Genomic DNA, 11148 nt, shown 5'->3' with positions numbered 1-11148 from the left:
ACTACCCCCGCCCCCCCCCCCCCTTTCCCCGAAAAAAAAGGATATTTACTTGTGAACTATTTGTTGAGTTGTGATGTTTGGTTTGTAAATGTGGCGATTTGTCTCTACTAACTGGTATAAAATTATTCCAATTCTAGCAGGAAAAATTTCATGCATGCATAAGTATTTATTTTGTTGCTGTTGTTCTTGCAGTACACTACGCTTAAGCCGTTGGGCGATAGAGTATTGGTAAAGATTAAGACTGCGGAGGAGAAGACTGTAGGTGGTATCCTACTTCCAGTAACAGCTCAGTCAAAACCTCAAGGAGGTGAGGTTGTTGCTGTTGGGGAAGGTCGTTCAGCTGGCAAGACTAAAGTGGACATTAGCGTGAAGGTAATTTTATATTCAGATAATAATAATCAAGCTAGGATAAATCCATGGAAAATCAAGTTGACTGAAAAGATCTATTGTGTATAGACGGGTGCCCAAGTCGTCTACTCAAAGTACGCTGGAACAGAGGTGGAGTTCGATGGATCAAAGCACCTCATTCTGAAAGAGGATGATATTGTCGGTGTTCTTGAGACAGATGATATCAAGGATTTGCAGCCATTAAATGACAGAGTCCTAATCAAGGTTTGTCAATCTTTTCCTTTTTTCCTTCCTTGTATGCAAGATATCTGATGTTTCATAGTCAGCTGTTGCCTATTTTCTTCTATAATTTTCCTTTGTTTTACCTGACTATAATTGACTGGATTAGCGTTAACTGGTGGTTGCATTTGCTGTCAGGTTGCTGAGGCTGAAGAAAAAACCGCAGGAGGCTTACTGTTGACTGAGGCAGCCAAGGAGAAGCCTTCAATTGGCGCGGTAAGAGATAGAAGATTGACTGGCAGTTAATAGTCAATATTGCCTCTGATTTGCATCCCTAGTCTATTCTCCCTATATTGGCTGAGATGTTCTAAACCTTATTCTATGTTTGAAATTACAGGTTATAGCTGTTGGGCCTGGTCCTCTTGATGAGGAAGGAAACAGGAAACCACTTTCAGTATCCCCTGGAAATACAGTTCTATACTCCAAATACGCGGGCAGTGAATTCAAAGGCGCTGATGGATCCGATTACATTACACTCAGGGCATCTGATGTAATGGCCGTGCTATCTTAGTTGGATATCGAGTCAATTATTCTGTGCTAAAAATTTCAGCAAGGTTTAGGAAGAGGAAGCTGCATTCATATTTCGGCAAACACTGCAAATTAATGATTAATGTCAAGTGTAGAATCAATTTTCTGAACGCACTTCTTTTCTTTTCTTGATTTGAGGAATTTTTACCCTTTTGGGTATTTTGTATGTTTTGTACGTTAAAAGGTGATTGAAAGCTGCAGATTATGAAGATTGGAACTGAATTTTTCCTGATGGATTTTCTTTATAAGTTCTAGGAGCCATCATTAGACATTGTTTCCCACATCCGCCAAAGCTATACACTTTCTGTTACATTTAGTACAACAGGAATTTTTTCTTCCTGTAGTTTTTCCAAGCCTAAATTACTAGGCTAATTTACATCAACCTGATCTAGAAACAAATAATTCAACATTGGAAACCTGCTCTCCTAAACTCACTAACAGATTTTCGGACCTTTGAATAAGAATTAAGAAACGGATCCTGATCTCAGTAAATCTGATTAAAACACTCCACAAAGTAGTAATGGTACTAATCTAACATCAACTGTGCCACGAAGACATGCACGGACTGCCATATCTCGAAAGGGTATGTGTATTCACGTCACGAATAAAAAACTTGACATGAGTTGCTCCTACCAGCTGCATTCTGGTGATCTGAATTGCTAGCAGCTTCAAGGGAATTGTGTTGAAAATGCATTGCAAAGTTAGTTCATGAATCGAGAACGCCTTCATCGATTAAATGATGCAGCTGAGTTGTCATCATAGTGTCCCCTCCATGCATTACCACTGTCAGTGCCACTGTTAGCTTGGTTTGGTACTTGCACATTACCTAAATCCCCATCCAAACTCATTTGCTGCACTTCAGCAGAAGACAAGATTTTGACGCTCTGAACACAGCTCACGAATTCCCTGAGAAAAATGAGGAAAACATGAATATCTTGGAAAAGTAGTACTTCAAGAATCATAATACAACTTTCTACAAGTCAACACTTACTCCCAAGGATCGTCACCAACAAGCAGTATATCATTCTCATGGTCTACATACACAAGCTTCCATTCAGTTCTTTGAGGGTCTTCAAGTTGTCCCTCAATACCGAACATACGTGCTAGATCATGCCTTAGTTCATCATAGCCTTTGTAACGAGTCACATCTATAGTTCTTCCCACAGAGCCTCGTTTTTGAACCTTCATGATTGCAAAACAATATTAAAAACATAAATGACAGGAATGAGATATAACACTACTACGCCGTCATATGAAACTTGAAATAAGAAAAGACACATAAAGAGCGATAAAAGGAGAGCAAAAGCATGTGTGGGGCAGACCTTTGTATATGTTCTCATGCGTTGAGTCTGATTCGTCCACGAATTATTATTTACAACACCATTATCATTAACAGCAAGATCGTTAGAACATCTTGGCTGGTATGACATGTTTGGAACCCCAAATTGTTGAGAATTGATCCCAGCAGCAGACAACTCTGTTTCTATGTCCCTAGGGGTATTTCCAAAAGGAGAGAATAGGTTTTGCATATCCTTTCCGGAATCATAATCCCTTGACAGCAAAGCATCGGAGGTCAATCCATCTATATTTGCTGCAGAAGGAAGATTGTTCCTAGAATGTGATTGAACATCGCCTTCCGCACATAATGCAGGCAATGAAAAGTTGAAGCCACTAGAATCCAACCCGTATGATGTTGTCGATGAGGCTGCCTCTAAGTTCTCAGTACCATTACCTTTGTATTTAGACTGCTCCGAACTTTTTGAGAAGGGTAGTTCATGTTTCATTCGAAATTCGGATTTGTTTTGCTCTTGAGATGGATCAACTACTGACTCATCCACTAGTATGGCTTGCCCTTGGTTCCTGGTCAAGAAGTTTTGTGGTGAAACTTGGAAATTATTTGTAGAAGGAGAGGTTGAACATGAAGGAGCATCGCCATCTGTAGCACCAGAAAGTGCTCTGATTGTTATCGGGGATTTGTTCTGGCCTTGGAGTTGGTTGAAAGCATGTTGAGGTGACTGTAGATGTGTGGCTGTGGTCATGATGTTGGAACTAAATTGCTGATGACCAAACTGGAGCTCTTGTGGTTGCCGGTTCTGTTGTTGCTGGGGCATACGTGGTTCCAGAGTAGAGCTTACATGAGATAATTGCTGTGCTTGTTGCTGCAGTTGCTGTTGCTGCTGCTGCTGCAGTTGCTGTTGTTGCTGCTGCAGTTTATTAAGAAGCTGTAGTTGCAGCTGCTGCTCAGTAAGGCTCTGCTGTGATGATGTCTGTACTTGTGGCCTCTGCATCAAACTTTGTTGCAACAATTGTAGTGGAGCCTGCTGCGGTATTATCTGCTGCTGCTGCTGGGATTTTTGCAAGAGGTTAGACTGCTGTTCCGCTTGTTGCTGAAATGGGAAGTCTTGTGCCGAGGATGTTGAAAGAAATGGATTTTTATTGACAGGAACATTTTGCTGTGATTGGTTGCTGGCTGATAACAACTGTTGCTGCTGAAGCTGAGCATATATCGAAGCTTGTGGAAAACTTTGGTTTGGCATCTGGTTAGGGGATATACAATTATTTACTGGTGGTGAATTCACGGTTAACTGTTGCTGCTGGGGTCCACGTTGTTGTTGGTGCAGTTGCTGCTGGGGTCCACGTTGTTGTTGATGCAGTTGCTGCTGTGCTTGCTGGTGAAGCTGAGGTTGTGGTAGGGGTTGTGGCGGCTGCTGCAACATATGTTGCGGTGGCTGCTGCTGCTGTTGCTGTGTGTGTTGCTGCTGTTGCTGTGTGTGTTGCTGCTGCTGTGCACTCGGGGGAGACTGTAATGATTGCTGTTGTTGTTGGGGCCATGCTAATTGTGGCTGCTGGATTTGACCAAATTGCTGATTTAGTTGATTTGGTTTGTTAAACTGGAGACCTGGTGTAGGTGACTGAAAGCTCAACAACTTAGAATGGTCATCCGTGCCAATATTACTGTGCAAGACATTGGGAAGTCCGGATTGGGCAACAGGATTATGATTGTTCTGTTGCATACTCATCCATTGTACCAAGCTTAGTCCAGGGAATATTGAACTTGGAGCATCTTTTAGACCGAACTCATCGCTGATCCATGGCATCCCCCTCTTTAATGCATTTTCAATATCAGACTCATCACCTGCAAAAGCACTACCCTTTTGAGGACTATATCGAGGAAGTTACAGTAGACTAATCTTGTGGAAGTCGAGATGAGGAGATTAAATTGATAAACATCCTCGATACTTTATTTACTAATAGTTAGACCTATTTCCAGCCATATTTAATCAGAAATATTACTGAATGGAAATTACAATATCTACTGCAAGTCAAAGTCAAGTTTTAACTACAGTGAACCTTCAAATAGCCTCTTTGTCTTAGTTCTTTTTAACCTTTGAGACATTAAAAGCGACAGCTAAATTCAAGTAGCTTACCAGGAAAACCTGGCTGTTTAGGGAACTTGGGCCTGAAAAATGGAGGTGGACAGATATAAAAAGGAGTTACGACAGGCTCAATATCCCAAATTGAAACTCTGCTTGGACGTTCCCCGGCAGTTGATTCATCCCATCCCACCTAACAAATTAAATAAAAAAAATAATTAAGGACTGGATTCAGGAAATACTTTGGAACCAGAAGTAAAGTTCAGTAAAAGAGCTAGCAGGATATATAATGACCAACATCTGTAAATGGTTAAAATGATTTTTTAAGAAGCAAAACATACATAATCACAAAAGAAAAAGGCAAACATAATGCTTCTAAAACATGTCATTACCATCAAGAAGTCATGAACCAAAGTGCGAGTAAGCACTGCTAATTAGGAGGAGCAACCGATAATGAATGACATTGCCTAATATATGTAGTTGGATTTGGTATGACTGAGAAATATACTTTCAGGAAGCTGGAAGAGCTCTACTATGAACACTAAGTTCTAATATCAAGATTATATGCGAATTCTTGGGGACAAAGCCTAGATGACCGAGTACCTGAAGATTACGCCACTGAGAGCTCTTCCATCGTATGGGGTCCAGATCACTAACACCAGTTATTGTACCCATATACCTACGGACTCCAGACTCCTCCGTCTCAAACATCATCCGAAATCGCATGCCTAGCGAAACTTGTGCGTACATAGCTTTATTATATTTGGCCAGAGGAATCACAAATTCAGAAGGGCTAGCCCTGTCAAGAATAAATGGAGCAAGATAAATAATTTGTGTATTATTCAACATTTAAGTCCAAACACGTAATATTTTCTATTTCAGAAGGGTTGAAATAGTACCTCGGATTGTAAAAGATACTAAACGGGCTGTTGTTTGCAGCAGCATGAGCTGCAGCAGCAAGGATCCCAATGTGCATGCTGTCACTAGATATAACAGATGAGGAGAGAGCAGGCTGCTGTCTATTCGCTCGTTTTATACCCAAGAGAAGCTGTGACTTTTCATCTCTACATCAAATTTTCCCAGTTTAGCAACAAGATGACTATCATATATAAAAATTACCAACTAATTTTCACCACTACCTTATGAAAAGGACAGAATCACCGGCACATAGCCTTTTAGAGGAGATAAAGACACTCCAACCAGTTGTCAATAGGTGTCTTTTTGGTTGACCTGAAATCATGCAAATTAATTTCAGTGAGCACTTATTGGAATCACATTTTTCTCAAGTTAAGTTGGATTTAAAGACAAATATCGCTAATCTATAAAGAAAAAGGATAATTATTCGAAACACTTAATTTAGCACTCCAAAACGGAACTGTATCCTTTGAGAAAAACCTTAAATGTCAACTACTAGTATAGCAACTCAAAGTGTTATACCCCATTTGTAGTTCTACATGGAATATTCAAATTCAGCTTCCAACATAAGAGAGTAAAAGATCTTAAAATGTACCTCGATATATATGCCTAAAAGTCCAAGCTTGGTCATGCAAATCTCTAGCCATTAACTCCTGAGCAGGAGGTTGCATTGAAAAATCCTATAAAAGAAACTTCCCGTCAGATGCATAAAAGCGGATCTCTTTTTCTTGAAGATACTTTGTGAAGATAAACAAACCAGTGGAGGAAATATCTTCTCAGCCGCTCGACGAGGAACAGAAAATCCACCATGTGTACTTGTATCACTAGCTGTGAGAGTTTTACAGAAGAACTCAGCAGGTTGCCTGTTCTGCTTAAGACCCATATCCGATAAAATTAAAGCCTCCTGGTCATACTGCAGGAACAAAAAGCAAAATTTCATATCATACAACTTCCTGCTGAGGAGGTAAAAAATACGTTCACCAAAAGATGACAGCTGAAATTGCAAACAGCATAAAGGACTCACTTTATTTACAGGCTGAAGAGTCATCTGAGCATAAACCTCATCAGTTTCAGGGTCAGCCTAACAAAAATGTCACAAGTATACCACGTTAGAATAAGGGAAACTCCACTACTCTTTGATTTTTCTTAAGAGAACTATGTTTTTCTACTTAATTCATATGCAACATCAATTTGAGATTGTGGATCCAAACAAACACTGACGAAACTCACGAAAGGATGGTATGGGAAGACGTCCATATTAAATCATTAATTGTAAGAAACATATGTGGAAATGGAAAGACAATTCACGACAACGTGTGGATAGAGGAAGATGTCGTACATGTAAAGTGACATTGTGTAACATGCAGATCAACTTGGAAGGAAGATTAGGATAACTTGGTATTCCATCTGTCTCCTTTTGCATTGATGCTGCCACCTGCATGGTGTTAATATCGAGTAAGGTTTCATCATCGGACAATATCTAGGGAAGCAATACTCCGATTCAACTTAAAAAGAAACATACTTGCTCACTGTGACCTTGAGGAAAATATACTACAAGGCTTCCAATAGGAGGCAAAGAAACCAACGGGCCAGCACAAGCGTGCCATAACTCTGAATTCATGACCTTTTTATCACCTGTAGCATTATGATAAACAATTTCAGGTATGCTATTTACAAAATTAATATTTTTAACTTTTATACAAAAACAACACACCAGAAGCTTCAATATGCTAGAAACTAACGTCCTTTATGCTTGAAATTATGCTCTTGACTACCAGTTATATAAAAATCATTTATGCAACCAAAAAAAGGTAAGTTTCTTCTGTCTTAAGCAGAAAAATTAACTACTGTTACATAAAGACAAGGAGTTCCGCAAGCCAAATGATTATACAGCTTCAGCAATACTAGGAACCTACGCGAATATCGTGTGCCTCTCTAATGGTTGTATACCAAATGGAAATCGAAAATTAACCAACACTGGTGAGTTTAGGCATGCCAATGATATGCAGGGATTGATGATTAAGAAGAAGCGGTAATTTCTTGATCTAGTAATCAATGAATAGAACAACTTTTTCAGTTTCCTTTCTCAAAGAAAACCATGCGACAATATGAAATCACGACAAGTGGATCCAATAAAAACATCATGAACACAGAATGTCAAACAAACTTTGCAGTATTAATTTCGTTCCTATTCTCAGCGATATCCATGTTTTCAACTCTGTTCTTTCCCTTCCTTATACTGGCTTGTAAGAAAAGCAGAAGCTACTCAAATCTTAATTGACAGAGAATGGTGCACAAAAATCAAAATGTATTCCTTCTCATCCAAAATGGAGTAAGCACAAGATTCCAAGAGTAGTTTAGGCATTTCTAAATTGAGCTAGAACCAATTACCTAGCTCATGTGAATGCCCATGTTAGGACTTATCAAACTAACAAATCAAAGCTCAACTAAAGGGAAGCCCGGTGCACAAGGCATCCGCGTTCACAGAGGGTCTAGGGAAGGGCCGTAGGGGTGTTTGATGTAGACAGTCTACCCTAATGCAAGCATTAGTGACTGCTTTCACGACTCGAACCCGTGACCTATAAGTCCACGGAGACAACCTTACCGTGGCTCCCGTTCAAATAAAACCCAACTACGACAGAAAATTTCACTTATTATGAAACAGATTGAAGAAAATAAATCACAAGGCAGAAGATAGAAATGCAAAAGAATCAATTAAGCTGAAGTAAACACCTTCTCCTGAATTTGCAATATATCCGTTTGATGGCGCCTTCATTTCAGCAAAATTTCCACTTGAATTTCTTCACAATTTATTTATCTTTCCCACTTCTCAAAAACAAAAAAAAAAATCCTCTAACACAAAAATCCAGCTGCAAAGAGCTTATAACTCCACCATTATGCTAGCTCCATAATTGCAACACAATATTTTATAATATCCAAATCCAGCAGAATTTCCTAAAATGCAAATATTCTTCCTTTTCCATTGTCATGAATACGTCAGCATTTTCCGGTTGCCGGAATCAAACTACACCCCACAAAATAACTGCCTCTTTTCAACTTAACTGTACCCAAAATAGATAGATAATTTTATCTCTGAATTCAGTGATTACTGATTACCACTTCAGCCGGTAGAGGAAGTAACTAAAACTAGAACCACCAAGCTAAGACTCGCCGGAAAATCAAGAATGCAAAAAAAAAAAAAAATTCCAAAAATGGGAAGGAAGAGAGAATAAAGTAGAGACAATAGGTGTGGTCAATAAGTTATACGATACCCCAAGAATCAGAGAACTCGCCGGAAAATCAGACGCCAATAATAACGGAGCTGCTTTATATTGCTACTGTATATGTACTACAATAACATCTTTATACTATTCTGTATGCAAGATTATAATATAATTAAGTATTGTTAATGAAAAAAATATGAAATAAAGTTATAGCGTAATGCGTCTGTTATATGATACGTATGTTAGTGTCAAAAAATAGAGTTTACGTTGAAAGGAGTAGTAGTAGAGAACAAGCCGACATAGATGAACTGGACAAAGGTTAAATAATGAGTTTAAATTATAAGCCATGTTTTGCTCTTACATGACATTATTTTCATTATATTCTGAGTTACTACACTACATCCTCTTAGATTCCTATATAATCTCTCTTTTCTTGTAAACAAATAAAAAATTGTTTGGACATGTTGAGTCATAAGTGTATTTAAATTTTTCGGTAAAATATAGGATTGGTCGGTTAGTTGATACTAATTGCATTTGCAAGTCAAAAAGTATTTAAATTATGCATATCATTAATTTGTAAATAATATATAAAGGAGAATACGATGCACAAACTATTCCGCGCAGAGTCCGTGGAAGGCCCGTGCTAGAAGTGTGTGAACAAAATACGGGGGATTTGCATCTATACCCGCTTTTTGGGTCACGTTTTAACTTGTGTCCGCTTTACAAAAAAAATTGCAAGCATACCCACTTTTTCGCGTAACTTCAGCATACGGGGCTGAAGTAGCAAAAGCAATCACGCAAAACTTCAGCATTCTAGTAGACGAGGCTGAAGTTTTTTTTGTCCTGGATAAGATGCTGAAGTTATTTAGTTCATTTGTAAAAACTTCAGCACTAAAATAGCTGAAGTTTTTTTTTGTCCTGGATTCATTAATTTTGTCAAAAAACTTTTTCAAAAATTTCAACAGAAGATACTAAAGTTATTTAGTTTATTTGTAAAAACTTCAGCAATAAATAAGCTGAAATTTTTTTGTCCCGGATAAGCTTTTTCAAAAACTTCAGCAAAAAATGCTGAAGTTATTTAGTTCATTTGTAAAAACTTCAGCACTATATATGCTGAAGTTTTTTTGTCCTGGATTCATTAGTTTTGTCATAAAGCTTTTTCAAAAACTTCAGCAGAAGATGCTGAAATTATTTAGTTCATTTGTAAAAACTTCAGCACTATACAAGCTGAAGTTTTTGAAAAATCTTTCTAATATACTAGATAAATAATCACCTTATTCTTTCATAGTGTATTACTACTATAAAATAATCAGATTGCCAACAATATCTAAATAATAAATTTGGAAACAATAAACGTGAAAAGAACAGAATTACGTGGAAATATTCACAAATTATTGTCTACTAACTTACGTAATTATTTATAATTTATTTTTAAATAATCTGATAAACATATTTATGGCAATCATCCCATAGACTGAAGTTTTATAGCAGCACCAACAACAGCATAAGAAAGAAGAAGAAGAAGAAGAAGAAGAAGAAGAAGAAGAAGAAGGAGAAGGAGGAGGAGAAAGGGGGTTGAAGTTGTTTAAAAAGTGGGTACAGGTTAAAACGTTTTTAAAAAACGGGTATAGGTTAAATGGGGGCGACCAAATAGAGCGCCCCGTGCAATTTTTACACAAAATACCGCATGTAAAGTAGAAAAGAAAAATAAGTTACTTTTTAATAGTGTGGGAGCTTTTGGGAAAATCCGTGTGGGTTTGATCCAAAGTAGACAATATCACACCATGTTAATGGAAGAAACTCAAAATTAGCCAGATTTACAAGTGGTCATTCAAAAATAGTCACAGTTTCAAAAGTAATCGAAATTTAGCCACTTTCATGTAAAGATAAATCTGAACGAAAACACTGTTCAAAATTCGGAAAAATACTCCAGTATAATATATTAGAGTTCCAGTATAATATACCGGTCCAGCATAATATACTGGAGAAGATAAATCTGAACGAAAACACTGTTCAAAATTCAAAAAAATACTCCAGTATAATATATTAGAGTTCCAGTATAATATACCAGTCCAGCATAATATACTGGAGATTGAAGCTCCAATCTCCAGTATATTATGCTGGAACTTTCCGCGTGTTGGAGTTCCAGTATAATATGCTGGAAGTTCATACACAGGTGCATCGATCTCCAGTATATTATGCTGGAACTTTCCATGTTGTAGCAAAATAATGGCTATTTTTCAATGACTTTGCAAACACTGTCTATTTTTGAATGACCAGTCCGAAAACTGGCTAGCCGTGCTATTTTTACCATGTTAAGAGTATCTTTGGTTCGTTTTATCCGAACAGGCCGCAACCCCCGAAGGAGTGTAATGTATACAACATACCTTAATGCAAGCATTAGTGGCTGCTTACACGGTTCGAATATGTGACCCATATATATATATATATATATATATATATATATATATATATATATA

The 11148-nt window shown here is 37.8% G+C and overlaps 2 protein-coding genes across 3 annotated transcripts in view; one reads left to right on the top strand and one right to left on the bottom strand.

Moving 5' to 3' along the window:
• LOC109209572 (20 kDa chaperonin, chloroplastic-like) overlaps nt 1-1377 on the top strand; it is a 2783-nt gene extending 1406 nt beyond the window's left edge. For both annotated transcript variants that reach the window (XM_019372878.1, XM_019372879.1), the window contains exons 3-6: nt 193-372; nt 457-612; nt 766-843; nt 965-1377. In XM_019372878.1, coding sequence (XP_019228423.1) covers nt 193-372; nt 457-612; nt 766-843; nt 965-1138 — 588 coding nt within the window. In that variant the 3' untranslated portion in view covers nt 1139-1377. The remainder of the gene's footprint in view (nt 1-192; nt 373-456; nt 613-765; nt 844-964) is intronic.
• On the bottom strand, nt 1362-9023 carry LOC109209571 (auxin response factor 19-like). Its single transcript, XM_019372877.1, has 13 exons — nt 8178-9023; nt 6967-7079; nt 6784-6879; nt 6469-6525; nt 6202-6357; nt 6040-6124; nt 5669-5759; nt 5429-5593; nt 5133-5328; nt 4584-4722; nt 2478-4291; nt 2147-2337; nt 1362-2061 (listed from the first exon to the last, which is right to left on the bottom strand). The coding sequence occupies exons 1-13, from the start codon at nt 8218-8220 to the stop codon at nt 1881-1883; spliced, it is 3327 nt and encodes a 1108-aa protein (XP_019228422.1). The 5' UTR covers nt 8221-9023; the 3' UTR covers nt 1362-1880.
• Nucleotides 9024-11148: the final 2125 nt, after the last annotated feature.

Source organism: Nicotiana attenuata, unplaced genomic scaffold (genome assembly GCF_001879085.1).
Source record: "Nicotiana attenuata strain UT unplaced genomic scaffold, NIATTr2, whole genome shotgun sequence".
Taxonomy (NCBI): domain Eukaryota; kingdom Viridiplantae; phylum Streptophyta; class Magnoliopsida; order Solanales; family Solanaceae; genus Nicotiana; species Nicotiana attenuata.
This window is presented reverse-complemented; position numbering and strand designations above follow the sequence as displayed.